Genomic DNA, 17,331 nt, shown 5'->3' on the forward strand with positions numbered 1-17,331 from the left:
AAAGGTGGAGGTACGTCCCTCTTTGGCTAACGTATTTTAAAGATGGAGGCGCAGCATGGTGATCATTCGAGCGACTCGCTTGTATCTGAATGGCAGATTCTACGCTTACGAGAATACTTTGATTAGTTGGTGGAAGTGATTACACATGAATTAGCACATATTTGTGAAAGAACAAAGGGCTTTTTGCTAAGAATCAACTCAAAACATTACACAATGTAGGTTTAAGACTAGGAGGCAGAAGATAAAAACCTTGTTCGATGTATTGTTACATTTCTTTTCTGGTGCCATTTAGGTACAGGAATCTGTTATGACATTTTTTGCGAAATCATAATTTTAAAAGCCGGTTCAAATGCATATTGTGACAAGTAGTTTGTTCAGCCAGAGAGCTTCGAAAGCCGCGTTTTTTTCCCAGCTGAAGGAGAAGACGACTAAGTCCCAAAGAACAAACCTGAGCGCTGTGTCGTTCTGTCTTCAGCAGTCTGATCGCTGTCCTTTCTCACCAGAGAGACAACGATTTATCTTATTTATAATTTAACACTTCGAATGTCCATGAGCTGTTGAATAAGAGGTCAGAAAAAAAAGAACTTGAAAGTTTTTGCAAAATATAAGTTTGTTGAAACGTGTAAAAAGTTGAAGTCAGTAAGTTTTAACAAAACAGAAAAACGCAAGAAATTCATACAATAACATGTCGTGATAGTAGAAGTCTTTGTTTCTTGCAGGACCCCAAAGTGTACGTCCAGACCACGCTGGACGTCCATAAGAAGTACAATGCCTTGGTCATGTCTGCCTTCAACAACGACGCCGGCTTCGTGGCAGCGCTCGATAAGGTGAGTAATCCGTCTGTAATCTGCCCATGACGGCAAAGTTGAGCTTTTAATTCTTTTTCTTTTTTTCCCCCCATTGGTACAAGGTATCCGCGGGTCTTAAGAAGTCTAAAAAAAATCTAAATTTTAGGCTCTAAAAAGTATTTGTGTTCTAGGTCTTAAAGAAGTTTAAACGGTTTTTAATTGATAAAGGTAATATATTTAAAATCTGTTCACAAACTCGTCATGTAAAGTCAAAATATATATTAAATCAAGTAACTCATATTGGAGGGGTTAAGGACTTTACCCGTTTATCAGCATTTTTTCAAATACGCGTCACTTTCGCCGCATAAATTGCAGATTTCTGTGCAAAATATGCGGGGCTTGCATGATTTCATAATCCCTGCATTTTCGTTGCAAAAGTCCCATAATATATCTTAGCAGAAAGTTTCATCAAACCGCAATTTTTGCAAGTTGCCGCAATTTAATCGCATAAAATTGCATAAATATCATATAGCATATTCCATCGCATTTTTTAAGAAAACGTGCCGCATAAACAGGGATTTTTGCCCTCAACAATCACAAAAAACTCTACCTTTTTCTGGAAGGAATGGTTTATTCTAAGACTTCCCAAAACTCCTACAATATTGGTAAAATGTTCATCAAAAAGAATAAAAACAAAGCATCAAAAGGGAACGTAGAACAAAACCACTGAATGAGAATCGTCTCCAGTAAAATCCAGTTTTAGTTTTACCAAACCAAGTTCATCATTTAAAGGGCCAGTTCACACAAATTAAACTACGCAGATAGTTTTATTTTTCCCGCGTTTGGTGATCTGTGTTGATTTAGTTTGTGAGAAATTACACCTATGTCATAGTATAGCAGTTAGGGCTGGACGATTAATCGAAAATGTATCAACATAAAAATGCTGGAGCTGTTATCGACGTATTTCTTTTTCCCGTAAGGATCATTTCGATAATGTTTTCCAGTTGATAGGCCCACTTTCTACCACGTGTGTAGTCACGTGACTTCGCCCGCACCAGTCAGTCGTATGGAAAGCATAACGGAGGATAACTTAAACAAAGAGTCCGAGTCAACTGAGCATCTTGTGCCCAAAAAAACGTCTGGAAACATTGTGGCTTCAGAAAAGATGATTTGGAACAACGTGATTTAATTATCGTTCATTTATCGTTATCGAGGTAAAATGTGCAATTTAGATTTTTAGGTCATATCGTGCTGCAGCCCTACGCTGAAGTATTGTGTTCTAGGTCTTAAATAAGTTTAAACGGTTCTTCATTTTCCCACGTACATGTTGCCAATGTCAATTTGAATACATTTATTTACTTTGCAAGTACTTATGTGACTCTGATCATTGTGGTGTTTGGTGTTTTAAGCCCCCAACATCGTCTTCCAGGCAGCGCTGCGTGGAAGGCACTGGGATTAGGCAATGGTTATGTGCCTTGAAGTCAATGTTGGGGGTTTAAAATGCCATTGAGCGCTCATTGTACTTTTTATGTTGTGTCATAGGTCTTGCATTTTATTCATAAAAGTCTTAAAGTCTTAAATTTGACTTGTTGAAACCAGCAGAAACTCACTGGTATTTTATGTCTTTCTTGCTTGCTCATTTTACTGTTTGGGTCTTATTTTAACAATTGTATCATGTGAAGCACTGTGTGACTTTGTCTGTAAAAGGTGCTATATAAGTACAGTTTATATTTATATTATTATATCACACAGTCAAAATATCGGAGAGGGCTTCAGTTTCTGGACAGGTTTAGTTGTAACATGGTCGGTCTGTCTCTTCCCAGGCATGTGGTCGATTCATCAACAACAACGCCGTCACCAGGATGGCTCAGTCGTCCAGCAAATCCCCCGAGCTTCTGGCCAGATACTGCGATTCTTTACTGAAGAAGAGGTGCGTGAAATGTGTGTGTGCATGTGTCTGAATGTGATTGCTGTTCCCTTAGCTATCAGAAACATTTAAGGCTCGTTATTGTAGTTTTATGTTTTTAAAATATCAGGGTATTAAAGATTCAGTAGATAAGACTTATAAAACTAACTTTCTGTCATATTTGCTGAAACTGACCCTATGTTCCAGTAGAACTACATGAAGCAGTTCATTAACAAAAATAATCCAGCTCCTCTGGCCCCACCTACAGCCTATAGTGTGATTTGCAAAAATCCACCACTCCCTTTTCAGATGCACCAATCAGGGCCAAGGGGCGTGTTGAACTGTGTGTCAATCACTGCTGATGCACACACATTAATTCTCCCTTGTGGGGGGAGGGGCTTAGCAGACAGTTTTGGACTTTAGCAGAAAGGGGGGAGGGACTGAGAAGTTGTCGATGTTCAAATTCTTAGGCTAAGTCCTGGATCTTCACAATCCTACCTACAGCACCGTTAAACAAGTAAAATGCTGTAGTAGTATAAAGATCTACACTTCATGTCTTCATCTTCCAACCATTGATTTTAAGATCAACAGTGAACTTTTAGGTCCACATGGACAGGGTCCTAAAGTGCTCAGAATGATAGAACATCTGAGTAAGCTTGATCTGCCTTTTATAAACTGCTGTTTCTAAGGGTTTGTAGTTCCACAGCTGATAGTTTATCAGTTATTTGAAGGACACTGCTTTATTTGTAGCACACACTGCAGCAGGGGTGGGCCGAATCATCGATACGGCAATATATCGCTGTTCTCCGTGCAATACAGAAATCGATACGCTGGCTCCAAATATCGATACTTTAATTAATAAAATAAGGCACTCTGAATAGATTTCCCTGCTCCCAGGGTTGCTGGTTAATGGCTCCTGGAGCTGGCGCTCAACGCGTGAACGGAAGGAAACGTGAACGAAAGGAAACTTGAACATAAGTTTAACGAGCCGAAGAGGTTTTCAACAGGGTGGCTGACGGCAGTTTGAGGAAAATACCAGATGCCCCAGCCATGTTTGAGTCCAAAGTCGGGACCCAGAGTTGCTCTATAGTTGTGTAATTTTAATTTACAGCCTGAAAAACTTGTGCTGCAGAATTGTTGTCTAACAATTCGGACTTGCAGTAAATAAAGAGAGAAAACCTGCACTTTTCACGGGCATTTTGTGTTCATAGTTAGACCGATATGGTGATGCATCATTAAAGGATTGTCCAGCAATATATTGATTATCGCAGAATTGCTGTATCGTGATATTATCGGTATCGTGAGCCGTGTTTCGTACCGTGAGGTAGTCTGGGATTCCCACCCCTACGCTGCAGTGTTTTCTCTTCACAATCGGTTATTCTGAGCTCACCACCTGAGACGGAGTGAAATCTCACTTTTAAACTATGTGCGTCTGTTTTTATTCTTCAGCTCTAAAAACCCGGAGGAGGCAGAATTGGAGGACACACTCAACCAAGTGGTGAGATACTATGACCTGTGTGTTTGCACAGACGTACACATAATACAGTGTGTTTGTGTTCATCTTACTGTGCAGCTGTACTGGAAAAGTACCACTGAACTACCAACGTAGTTACTCGTGTGTTATGTGTAGACACAGAAGTGTGGTTGGCTGTCTTTAGTCTATCTATCTATCTATCTATCTATCTATCTATCTATCTATCTATAAAACAATGGGCCTCCTACTTCAACAGTATATTACAGCCAAACTAAATGAAAGTTTCCCAAATATCTCACTCATTGTCTCTGTTGCCATCCTAATGGGAAGAATGGTAGTGTTCATAACTGTAAATGTGAAAACTTCCGTATTTCCTTCAAATGTCACGCTGATTAGTTGTGATGTAAATTCGAGGCCGTACCGCGAAACTGTCGGACTTCATTGCTGAAGTCCGACAACACAGAAAATCTGCCAATTCAAATAATAATGTTTACGTTTACAAACGGGTTTATTTGATATTAAAAACAGCCCATCTATGCTCCTCACTGTCAGGCGTTGGACTAAATCTCGCAGACAGTTTGAGAAACACGGTTTTAATTTTTAAATAAACATATTTCACCAAATCTACGGACCATTCTGATGATAAACTGGTATAAAGTGTGAGACGATTTTGTGCGGTACTGTTCAAATAGATTTCCTCAGGTTAGCAGCAGTACATTGAGGTGAATTTCTGTCTTCTTTTCAGATGGTTGTGTTCAAATACATCGAGGACAAAGACGTTTTCCAGAAGTTTTACGCCAAGATGCTGGCCAAACGTCTGGTCCACCAGAACAGCGCCAGCGATGACGCAGAGGCCAGCATGATCTCCAAACTCAAGGTGAGACTCGGCAGCCGCCCAGCGATCCGTCACACACACACACACACACACACACACACACACACACACACACACACACACACACACACACACAGTCTGTCTGCATGAAAACCTCCACAGCAACACATAACTGTCAGTTTCTGCACCTTAGAACCTCACGCTGAATCTGTTTTTTGGTTTTTGTTCTTGTTCTCGTGCAGCAAGCGTGCGGCTTTGAGTACACGTCCAAACTGCAGCGCATGTTCCAGGACATCGGAGTCAGTAAAGATCTGAACGAGCAGTTCAAGAAACACCTGACCAACTCTGAGCCTCTGGACTGTAAGGACGCACGCACGCACGCACACACACACACACACACACACACATACACACACACAATCCATCCTCCAACCGATCGTCCCATATCTGGGTGCATACCCACCAAATGCAGTTTATGGAGTGTATGTTTTAGAGCTTTTTTTTTTTTTTATATCACTTGCTGCAGGACCGTTTATACCAGATCACACTCAAAATGTACCAAACATTAACCGAATGTTAAATCGGAGGTAAAATATGCTGGGCTCTGGTGTGTCAAAGCACATAAAACCCATATGTTTGAATCGTTTACAGTGGACTTCAGTATCCAGGTTCTCAGCTCTGGGTCTTGGCCTTTCCAGCAGTCCTGCACCTTCGCTCTGCCTTCTGAGGTAAGACTAGTCACAACTTATGAACAACTTATTGTTCAACCCAGCTCTGTGTGCCAAAGTGGGTTTAATGAGTAGCTTGAAAACTACAATGAGGCGTTATTGTGCTCCTGCTTTGGGAGAAAATGTTTATTTTTTTTGTACTTGGTTTCAGACCTGTGTGAGTACGTTGGCTTTCTGCAGCTTTCGCTAATGATTGTTGAATTAAACCTCCTTTTAATAAACCGAAGAAGACTGCAATTAGCTTTCTCTAGAAATCTAAATTATAGTCCTAATCTTTGAGTGTTTAAAGCTCACAATGAGCGTTGCTGGTTTGGTTTTTAGATCTCTTTAGTTCTCTTAACCATGAGGACTCCATGTTATATTTGATCATTACATCACATCTTTACATTACATGTCATTTAGCTGACGCTTTTATCCAAAGCGACTTACAATTAAGTGCTTTCAACTGTGAACGTTCAGACTCCAGACAACAAGTAGTAAGTGCAAGTACATTAGCTTTAAATAAGCAAAGCTACAAAGAGACCTATGAAAGTGCCAGTCCTCTGTGTTTTTTGTTTAGCCTTGTCAGCGCAGTAAAAACCCCCTTTAACTCTCCTGTCCTCAGGTCAAATCTGACCCATTTTCAAAAAGTTTGTATATCAGAAATTTGGGCTTCTTTCAACCAAATTTTCAAATGAAATAACATGGTTGGTTCCCTACAACGCTCTTCACAAGTTTTATTCAATTTCATAGCATTTTATTTATTTTTTTATATTTTTGGGGCATTTTCCCGTTATTAGATAGTGACAGTGGGTAGACATGAAGTGGGGAAAGAGATGAGGGACGACACGCAGCAAAGGGCCGTAGGTCGGATTCGAACCTGGGCTGCTGCAAAGGACTCAGCCTACGTGGTGGCGCACACTCTCACTGGGTGAGCTAGAGCTCGCCCCAATTTCCTAGCATTTGAATTTATTTTTTTATAGAAGAACATTGAAAAAAAGTGACAAATGTCAAAAGGTGCAGAAAAAAAAACATTGGGAAAAAGTGAGCAAGAAAAGGGTGGAAAAGCAACAAAAGTATCGTCCAAAACGTTGAAAAGAAGTTTTCATTTTGACCCAGAAAAACTAAAAGTTGCATGGTCGACAGGACCTCAGTTTGAGGACCACTCCTCCTCCTCCTCCTCTGATCTTTCCTCTTTGTCTCCCTTTCTCTGTAGCTGGAGCGAAGCTATCAGCGCTTCACTGCGTTTTACGCCAGCAGACACAGCGGCAGGAAGCTGACTTGGCTCTATCACCTGTCCAAAGGAGAGCTGGTCACCAACTGCTTCAAGAACAGGTGAGTGTGGACAGACAGAAGGGCGCTGTGGAGGGAATGTCACTTTAGGCCGGTTACACACTGGCTGCGTGGCATTTTAACCGATGCCGATACACGTAAAAAAACCGGTCTATCACTAGTCAGCAGAGCGAGTCTGATAAAGTCCCTCTGAGTAACAGAAGTTCTGTACTTTATTACGGTGTCATATCAAACTGCATGTTGACTCTGTGTGGTCTTATCAGCTGATGTTTGACTGGTTGATACTGGCTTGTCATTGTGAAGCACATTTGTCAGATGATTATTGTGCTGTTGATCTGCTGTGTGGAATAGTTTGAGCCAGCTTCTTACTGAATCTGTTGTGTTTGTTTCCAGGTACACACTGCAGGCCTCCACCTTCCAGATGGCCATCCTGCTGCAGTACAACACAGAGGACAGTTACACCGTCCAGCAGCTCACTGACAGCACACAGATCAAAACTGTGAGAGCAACATTTTAAAAAGCCCTTTCTCACTCTGATGAAGCTTAAAGACTTGAGGATAGAGTGATTATTTTAACCTTTTATGACTCGTGGAGGCTCATTTATTTATGTCGTCTTGAAAAGGGCAACACGAGCTGTCATATGAAATGTTTAATTTCTCCACTAACTCCACGTTTTCTTGTATTTCCAGGACATTCTGGTTCAGGTTCTGCAGATTTTGTTAAAATCGAAGCTACTGGTGAGTAAAAACAAACAGTTTTTTTTTGGTCTTTTTGCTTTTTTGTTCGTCACGGTTTTTATGTTCTCAGTTTCAGCAGTAAGAAGTCATTTACACACCAGTCAGTTCAGTCTTAAAGCTGTGTCTTATGTAGACATTTGAGCCTCCTTCAGACACCGCTTTAAGTCATTTCTAAAATTAATCTCTATTTCTTTAACACTTAAAAATGACTCGGGTCTGAATTGAACACAAGATAAAATCGCTGTGATAAATCTTATCGACCCAATCTTTCATCTCGTATGAACAGAGAAAACGTTTGTTCATAAGAACTATGTGAACGAATAAATGAATATCCTGCAAAAACCCTTATGCGAGCGTATAAAGAGTTAAACGAGAGTCCCAACTTGACTCTGTGTCTCTGTACATACATGTCAGACTTTATAAAACAAGTTGCAGAGTAGTTTCACTAAAGATGTGATGGAAGTCATTGGTAATTAATTAATTAGGCATGCACCGAATCAAGATTCTGCCGAAAAAGAATACCGAATCCTCCTCCCATCCTCAGTCCATGAACCCAGTAAACACATGAATGAAGTAAACAGGGACTGTCCTTCCTATGCCGTACCTGAAGTTGCTGCTGTCTGGAGATTCCTTCATGCACAACTCGTATTCTTTCGGATGTTTTCGTACCAAATGTTGTAACAGCGGCCATGTTGTGTATAGTTTAGGGTCCTCGCCACCACCAGACCAATCGGCATTGAACATGTAGCTGGACTTGAATGGCCTTCTTTTGACTGAAAGTACTGCCCAAACAACAACTTTTTCAAGCAACAATAATATTGGGAATGTCATTAATGGAGGCTTCAAAGGCTAAATAAGTTTTAAAATCGAGAAAAAACAAACACTTTTCTTGTTATAACTTTTCTAACTTACTGCTCTCTCTCTCTCTCTGTCTCCCTTTCTCTCTATTCCTCTCCCCCTCTCTCTCTCCCTCTCTCGCTCTCTCTATTCCTTTCCTTCTCTCTATTACTCTCCCTCTCTCTCTCCCTCTCTTTCTCTCCCTCTGGCTCGCTCTCTCTCTATTCCTCTCCCTGGCTCTCTCTCTGTCTCTCGCTCTCCCTCCCTCTCTCTCTCTCCCTCTGTCTCTCTCTTTCTCTCTATCTCCCTCTGTCTCTTGCTCTCTCTATTCCTCTCCCTCTCTTTTTCTCCCTCTCTCTCTCCTTCTCTCTCCCTCTTTCTCTCTCTCCCTCTCTCTCCCCCTCTTTCTCTCTCTCTCTCTCCCTCTCTCCTCTTGTCTCTCTCTCGCTCCCCTCTCTCACTTTCTCTCCCTCTGTCTCTCCTTCTCTCTCTTTCTCCCTCTCGCTCGCTCGCCCTCTCTCTCCCTCCCTCTCTCTCCCCTTCTCTTTCCGTCTCATTAACATAAGTCTCTGCTGTCTGAAAGACCTAAAGCACCATCAACAGAAAGATGAAGCCAGCAGTGTTACATATTCCATGTCTGAAAACTGCTAGAAAAACCTGTTTGTCCTGATAGTATTTGTTGTTCTCATTTCGGACACCTGAGGGCGCCAAATAACCGCTCAATGGATTGAAAACTCTTGTTTAATTCTCATTAATAGATTAATGGATTAAAGGGACAGTGAACATTAATCAACATTTAAACAATGTAAATGTGCCCGAGTTAGCTCAAAAGTGCTAATTTTCATTGGTAGTCCCCGGTAGATGTGTAGCTCTCCTCCCACAATAGGACTGTGTGTGTGTGTGTGTGTGTGTGTGTGTGTGTGTGTGTGTGTGTGTGTGTGTGTGTGTGTGTGTGTGTGTGTGTGTGTGTGTGTGTGTGTGTGTGTGTGTGTGTGTGTGTGTGTGTGTGTGTGTGTGTGTGTGTGTGTGTTTCAAAGACCTTTATACTCAGATCAGCTGCCTTTACTGATGTGTCTGTGTGTCCGACAGGTGATGGAGGACGAGAACGCCAACGTGGACGAAGTGGAGTTCAAACCTGACACCGTCATCAAGCTTTTTCTCGGATACAAGAAGTGAGGGACAAATGTTCTTCGTGCTCTTTAACGTGTCCAGTTTTAACGGACGTTTGCATTTTATTTATTTTTTTCACAATCTTTTCTTGTGTTTCTCCGCCGCAGTAAGAAACTGAGGGTGAACATCAACGTCCCGATGAAGACGGAGCAGAAACAGGAGCAGGAGACGACTCACAAGAACATCGAGGAGGATCGAAAGCTCCTCATTCAGGTCACCGTTTATTCCTCTACTCGCAGGTTTTAAAAGTTCAGACAGAATATTAACCCGGGTCAAATCCGACCCATTTTCAAAATGTTTCTTTGTCAGAAATTTGGATTTCTTTCCACCAAATTTTAAAACAAAATAACGTGGATGGTTCCATACGACGCTCTTAACAAGTAAAATAAATGATCAGTTCACTACTTTCGATTTGGGTGTTTTATTCTATTTCATATAGCATGTAAAGAAAAATTGATAATAGGACGTTGAAAAACGTAAGGAGAAAATGTCAAAAGTGACAAAAATATTTTGTCACTTTTATAAAAGCGCAGAAAAATATTGACAGAAACTTTGAAAAAAGTGTAGCAAAAGACGACTAACTGTGTGTGTGTGTGTGTGTGTGTGTGTGTGTGTGTGTGTGTAGGCTGCCATAGTGAGGATCATGAAGATGAGGAAGGTCCTGAAGCACCAGCAGCTTCTGGCTGAAGTCCTGAACCAGCTGTCGTCCCGATTCAAACCCAGAGTCCCCGTCATCAAGGTAAAAACATATACACACAGACACATGCACACAGACAGACACATGCACACAGACAGACACATGCACACAGACAGACACATGCACACAGACAGACACATGCACACAGACAGACACATGCAACACAGACAGACACACACACTCTTACAGTAATTCCCTAATTTGTTTAATTGTACGTTTCAACTTAATGACACGCGATTACTTGAAGCTTAAGATTTTAATGTCTGGTGATATTCTGTGTTTTTTGTATTGTCTGCAAAACCAATGTGCGTGCGTGCGTGCGTGCGTGCATGTGCGAGCCTGATGTGTCTTTTCATTTGTTTACAACAATAAAAATGCTGAACAACGCCAGATGTGTTTTAAAACTGCAGCTGGGTTGTTACATACCAACTCACCTGGGATCATGGATTTATTTTTTTGAAAAGAATCCTATTAAAACTTCTATTGATTTCATGGGACCTTATAAAATCTCACAGCTCTACATTACTCTAAATATTTTTTTTAGTTAGGGGGGTCCGAGACCCGTTGCTAATACGACACCGACACATTAACGACAGTTATCTACCGGACCGAATAGCAACGCGGATTTCGGTGCCTTATGTAGGTGCCACTTAAATGCTTGCGCTTCTCTCTGATACTCCGTAAACGGACGTTAGACGTTAGGGAATGTGTCAACTTTTTCAGCCCTTCTGAGTTTGCAGATATTGGCCCAATCCCAAAGTCCGGACTCACAGACTCACGGACTTTGGTGCGCGTTCTCGCGAAATTCGTAAGGGCTTAGGGTTGTCCCAATGTCGAATTTCAAAGGGCGTGAGGGTTTGAGTACACACTTACCGAGCCCTTTCCATGAGTCTGCATCGATGCAGACTTCACCAAAGGGAATTGCCCACAGTTCAATGCGTTGTGACGTTTACCGCGGAGACCGTATGGAAATCCGGAAATTACAAAGGTAAACAACAGCACGACACGCGGCCACGGAACAGACCAACCTGTTTTTCAGTTTGTAAAACAAGAGCTTGAAATAATGTGGAATCACGCAGCCGTCTCCTGTGCCTTGGCCATGCGGAAAGCAACAAACTTAAAATGAAAATTCCCAAATCGGCAAGTGTCAGCGACATCTTTTTTATTAAACGTCGCCAAGGTAACATGTGATCTCGTGCGAAGTGCTGTCCCAATCCCACTTATACCTATTTGAGCCCATGTGGTCTCACACACTCACTCACTTAGCACCTGAGATCAATTAAGTCTGTGAGTCTTTAGTCCTTAGTCCTCAGGGCTCACTTTGGGATTGGGCCATTGTGTGTATTACAACTACACACTTTTATTGCAGCCAATCAGCCTTCGTGTTATCTGTGCGAGTCTCTTTTCGGATTGTACTACAGACATGAAAGAGATTTAATTCTTCAGCTATGGGAAAGTGGTCTTAAATATCATTCGTCATTGACTACGTTTACAAGCTGTCAATTTTCGGTTTATGGTCGGGTTAAGGTCACTATTCGGGTTTCTGAAACATTCGGAATAACCCGTTTACATGCGTGAGCAGAGAGAGTTACTCCTGTATTCGTGGAATCTGTAATCCATTGGCAATATCCCAACGCACGGTCAGCGTCTGGACGTACGGACAACCTTAAGACGTAATAACTTCTCGGTCCATATCTTATGAATCTCACTATCTCGGTACTTTCTGCCGTCAACAAAAGACATTATATTCATGGTTTTCACCACACTAATAAAGAAACTGGTTTCCTCCTCGCTCCAAAAGTGTGGTGCTGTGCTGCGTCTTGCCATGTTTACTTCTACTTCTTGTTTACTTCCGGTATACTGCGCGCAGGTTTTCTGCATTGACATATATATAACTATATTATTATAGTATATAATTATTATTATAACTGTTTTCTGGCGCATACAAGAAGTCCCTCTACTCAAAAGACCAAGATTCCTTGCGAATAGAACATGCGCAGAACACAAATCAATAGGGCTGCCACCTCTTAGTCGATTAGTCGACTAATCGGTCGTTTTGGTCTTAGTCGACTAAGATTTCTTTAGTCCATTAGTCATTTTTTATGCTTACTCATGCTTAATTATTTATTTCCAAGAAACTTATGAGCACATTTATGGTAAACACAAGATTTAAAGTGGTGCTTTTGCAGGATTAATTGTGGAGGAACTCAGTTTTACAGATGGTTAATTAACTACATTTATATTGTGCTTTTCTAGTCTTAACCACCTCTCAAAGCGCACAGCTCTGTCAATTAAATCAACTAATCGATTAGTCGACAAAATCCTATAAGTGTTTGTCGACTAAGAATATCTTTAGTCGAGGACAGCCCTACAAATCAATGTTCCTTTTGATGGGGATATGCCGATACGCGTTTACATGACCAAAATTTCGGGTTAGAAAAGGGGTAACCCAGGGCTCATTTTTGGGTTTTTAAAACCAATATAAAAGCAATATTCGTGTTTTTTGCCGGTGTTTACATGGCCGTGCGCGACCGGGTTATTGCTAATATTCCGGTTTTGAACGGGTTATTGGCTGCATGTAAACGTAGTCACTGTCTTTTTAAAAAGTCATAAATTGGGTTTTGTCTCCCTCTTGTGGACAGAAATGCATCGACATCCTGATAGAGAAGGAGTACCTGGAGCGGGTGGACGGTGAGAAGGACACGTACAGCTACCTGGCCTGAACGCAGAGCTCCCTCCCGCACCGACCGGCTCTCCTCCAGTTTTATTTGTTATCTTCTTCATTTTTTTTTTTTTTTTTTTTAAATTTTATGTCTGAGTAATAAAGTGAGGAACCCTCTGAGCGAAACCCTCTGAGCGGCGGACTTGTTGCGAGTGTGTCGCTGACCGTGTGACCGCCCCGATATGACAACCAACCACCAACCAGAAGGGGGGAGGAGGAAGAGGAGGGGAGTCATACTTTGTGCTCTCACCCCTCCCGTTGAGACTGGGGAAACCCCGTCTACACACTCGCCTGTCATCGTCCCATCCATAGGACTCAAACACACACACACACAAACACACACACACACACACACAGACACACACTTCCTTGTTGTCATATTGTAAATAACAACCACAGACTCTTAAGAGGATAAAAAAAAACAAAAAAACCCTACTCCCTTCTTTACATAGCGCAAACGTAATGAATTAGCCTACAGCCAATCAGAGGAGAGCCGCATCCAAAGGTTTCTGCATGCTACTGCCTACCTGCACCACAGTGACCGTGAAAAAGATTTAAAAAGTTAAAAAAAATGAGTCGAGTCACTGGGCAGCCGACGCAGTCCACCGTACGATGACACGACATCGATGCCGGTCCTGTAATTTTAAAGTCTGCGACTGAACCGGAAGAGGTGGAGGAGGTGGTGAGTTTAGAGCCACCGTGATGCTTCTTTATCTGCTGAAGTTGTTTTGGTTTGAGGTCGGTTGGGTTCATGCAGGGGAGGCCTGTTCCATTACTGAACGGTGGACATTTGTATAGTGTGGTTCATTTTCTAAATGTGTGATAAATAAAAAACAAGGAAAGATTTCTCTAAAACGCTCGCTTCTCCCGAGACTCTGTTCACACCTGAGACACTGACACACATTTATCGGTTTCTATCATCCGAACAAAAGATGAAATGGGACATTTAGGCATCGATTTAAAGGGGAACTATGCAGTTCTTTTTAGCTTAATTTATCTTAAAGGTCTCATGGCATGAAAATGTCACTTTATGAAGTTTTTTTTTAACATTGAGTGTAGGACTGCTCCCTCTTAGTCGATTAGTCGACTAATCTGTCGTTTTGGTCTTAGTCAACTTAGATTTCTTTAGTCCATTAGTCATGTTTGATGCTTTTTTTTCATGCTGAATGACTTATTTCCAAGAAACGTACGAGCACATCTCTGGTAAACACAAGAATTAAAGTGGTGCTTTTGCAGGACTTTGCGGAGAAACTCAGATTTACAACTAATCGATACGTCGATACAATTGAACGAGTGTTAGTCGACTTAAGAATTTCTGTAGGGGGAGCTCTATAGAGAAACCTGCGAGAAAACAGCGAAGAAATGGCCAAAACTTTAATTTTTAACTTTAATTTGTAGCGGCTTTATTTTTCCTTTCAAAATACTGCTGCTTGAAGTTTCCCTTTTCTTCACTGGGTTTTATTAAGCGTTGTGGCCGAACTAAATCGGCCGGTTTTATGTGTTTGAATCCTAGAACATTTATAAAAAAGGTTTTTATATCTTTAAAATAATTTGTGCGTTGAAACTGTGAAGAGATGCCTTTCTTGTGCAACAATGGAGAGCAAAATCCACGGTTGTCTTCCTGTGTAGAAATACAATATATTCAGAAAGTTGAGCTGAAGTTATGAGAAATCAGCACTTTTATTTTTCAGTCCCCTGAAATAAATACATTTGGATTTATGAAATAAAAGTCCCCTGAAATAAATGAAAGTACCGTAATCATCCGAAAAATGTCCTTTTTTAAAACCTATTAATTAAACTATGTTGACTTATGTATTGCTTTATTTTTTTGTATGTATTTCATACAATTAATTTTATTTGTTTATTTAATATCTGATAAAATGGCATTACATTCTGGACGCCTGGGTAGCTCACCTTGTAGAGTAGGGCTCTAATGCAGAGGCCCAGTCCTCGACGCAGCGGCTCAGGGTTCGAGTCCAACCTGTGGCAATTTGCTGCATGTCTTCCCCTTCTCTCTCCCCTTTCCTGTCCACAGCTATCCTGTCTATTAAAGGCTAAAATGCCCCCCAAAAATAAATAAAATGGCATTACATTCTCAAAAACCTGATAATAAAGAATTGGAAATGGGTGAGAAGGGATTATTTTATTCAGTAAATGGGAGATTTTTAGTTTAAACAGTAGTTGATGGTAAAATGCAGCTTTTTGGATTCCAACCGCAATTAAAAACCAAATAAGGTGTAAAAGAAAATACTTAACCCTTGTGTTGTCTTCCTGTCGACTGCAACTTTTGGTTTTCCTGGGTCAAAATTTAATTATTAATAAAATGAATGTTTTGCTCGTTTTTTTTTTTTTTTTTTTTTTTTTTTTACGTTTTTGTCACTTTTTGTGACGTTTTTGAAAATAAATTCAGTTTTTTTTCACTTTTTTCAATGTCCTTGTCGATTTTCTTTTCTGCCCATTTTTCCCCGATGATTTGAAGCTTATTCCGAAATGTTTTTTTTTCAACGTTAGTTTATCAATTTGTTTTTTTCAAATGCTATAAAATTGAATAAAACGCCTAAATTAAATTAGTGAACTGATCATTTCTTTTACTTGTGAAGAGCGTTGTATGGCACCATCCATGTTTTTTTTTTTTTTAATTATTTGGTTAATTGAAAATTGGTCAAAAACAGGAGGGCTAATATAGCGGCTACATTCCCCAGTTATGTAAAGGGAACATTCACAATTAAATATTTACATTTTAAAAAGGAGCCGTTCCCTGAACATACCCTGTGAATAGGAAAGCTGCTGTTCGTTATATCGTATACTGCTTTTATTTTTAATATGCTGTGAAGTTTATTTTGAAATAAATGTAGTCACATACGTAATGTTAGCTAACTGTTAACGTAAAGTTAGCTAACAGCGTTTTTGTGTTAAATTAAGGATGTGTGGGAGAGGTGAATGTTTTTATTTCTTCAGTTGAAGAGGAAACAAGCGGAGTTTATGCATTTCATCTATGTGTAAGTACATTATTTTTAATAAGTTAGCTAACATTATTAGCAAAGAAATGTACGCAAGCAAGCTAACTAGCTAGCGACAGAGTTAACTGTCACTTCGGTGTCGTGTATATTTTCCTCCTTTCTCCTCTTTTTACTTTTCTGTTTGTTTATTTAAGTTTACCTGAACGAATAACGTAATGTGGACTAACGTTAACGGTACAAGTTTATTGATGTTATCCTATATTTTTCTAATAACGTTAACGGTTACCGGCTCAAAGGCTTTTTAAGCTAACGTTATTAGCCTTTGTTCTAAATGTCTCTCTTTTAGTTATTTTTTTATAAGCATTTTTTATGTTCCTGTGGTTTTTCTCTCCATATTCTCATATAAACCGATATCTTATACTACACTGACAGTACAACCTGAACACTGTAGTAAACATGACACAGCAGTTATTTTGTCCGCTTAGTTTTCAACAACTACATCTCCCATGATTCTTTGACAGATTATCTAACTAGCTAACACATCACACGGTTCATAACAATTTACAGTATTCCTTAACAAACATGTTGCCTTTATTTTAGTGCCCTAGTCTGTGTGTGCCTCTCATATCTTTAAAGATATGGCATGAAAATTTCACTTTATGAGGTTTTTTAACATTAATATGAGTTCCCACAGCCTGCCTATGGTCCCCCAGTGGCTAGAAATGGTGATAGGTGTAAACTGAGCCCTGGGTATCCTGCTCTGCCTTTGAGAAAATGAAAGCTCAGATGGACCAATCAGGAATCTTCTCCTTATGAGGTCATAAGGTGCAAGGTTACCTCCCCTTTCTCTGCTTTGCTCGCCCAGAGAAATTGGCCCACCCAGAAAGTCTTAAGCAACACATACAGCCAGTGTCCGAAATAAACTTTTTGACTCACCGGCCAAGTTGGCGGGTAGATGAAAAAAATCCATATTTTTATATATATTTTTTTAATTAAATTAATTGCAGTTTTTTTTGTAACTTAGGACTAACAAAACTTTATGGTTGGGGTTGCAAGTCCTGCTGGTAGGGATGTTAATGATTAACCGTATAACCGACAATGGGATTTTTGACCGATTATCCTAATATTATCAGTTAAACTAATATTAATAAAAAAATATATAAAGTTTCATAAAAATGTCTTTTGCATGATAGAAATGTAAATAG

General features: G+C 40.3%; 1 protein-coding gene across 1 annotated transcript in view; it reads left to right on the forward strand.

The window, feature by feature from the left end:
* The window catches only part of LOC114549315 (cullin-1), a 44,387-nt gene extending 30,366 nt beyond the window's left edge, over positions 1 to 14,021 (forward strand). Inside the window, exons 10-22 of the mRNA XM_028569567.1 lie at positions 720 to 827; positions 2,612 to 2,718; positions 4,144 to 4,192; positions 4,914 to 5,045; positions 5,246 to 5,363; positions 5,655 to 5,731; positions 6,927 to 7,045; positions 7,397 to 7,502; positions 7,693 to 7,740; positions 9,667 to 9,749; positions 9,855 to 9,960; positions 10,373 to 10,486; positions 13,087 to 14,021. Of these exons, the coding sequence (XP_028425368.1) occupies positions 720 to 827; positions 2,612 to 2,718; positions 4,144 to 4,192; positions 4,914 to 5,045; positions 5,246 to 5,363; positions 5,655 to 5,731; positions 6,927 to 7,045; positions 7,397 to 7,502; positions 7,693 to 7,740; positions 9,667 to 9,749; positions 9,855 to 9,960; positions 10,373 to 10,486; positions 13,087 to 13,167 (1,248 nt within the window). The 3' untranslated portion in view covers positions 13,168 to 14,021. The remainder of the gene's footprint in view (positions 1 to 719; positions 828 to 2,611; positions 2,719 to 4,143; positions 4,193 to 4,913; positions 5,046 to 5,245; positions 5,364 to 5,654; positions 5,732 to 6,926; positions 7,046 to 7,396; positions 7,503 to 7,692; positions 7,741 to 9,666; positions 9,750 to 9,854; positions 9,961 to 10,372; positions 10,487 to 13,086) is intronic.
* Positions 14,022 to 17,331: the final 3,310 nt, after the last annotated feature.

Source organism: Perca flavescens, chromosome 22 (genome assembly GCF_004354835.1).
Source record: "Perca flavescens isolate YP-PL-M2 chromosome 22, PFLA_1.0, whole genome shotgun sequence".
NCBI lineage: Eukaryota > Metazoa > Chordata > Actinopteri > Perciformes > Percidae > Perca > Perca flavescens.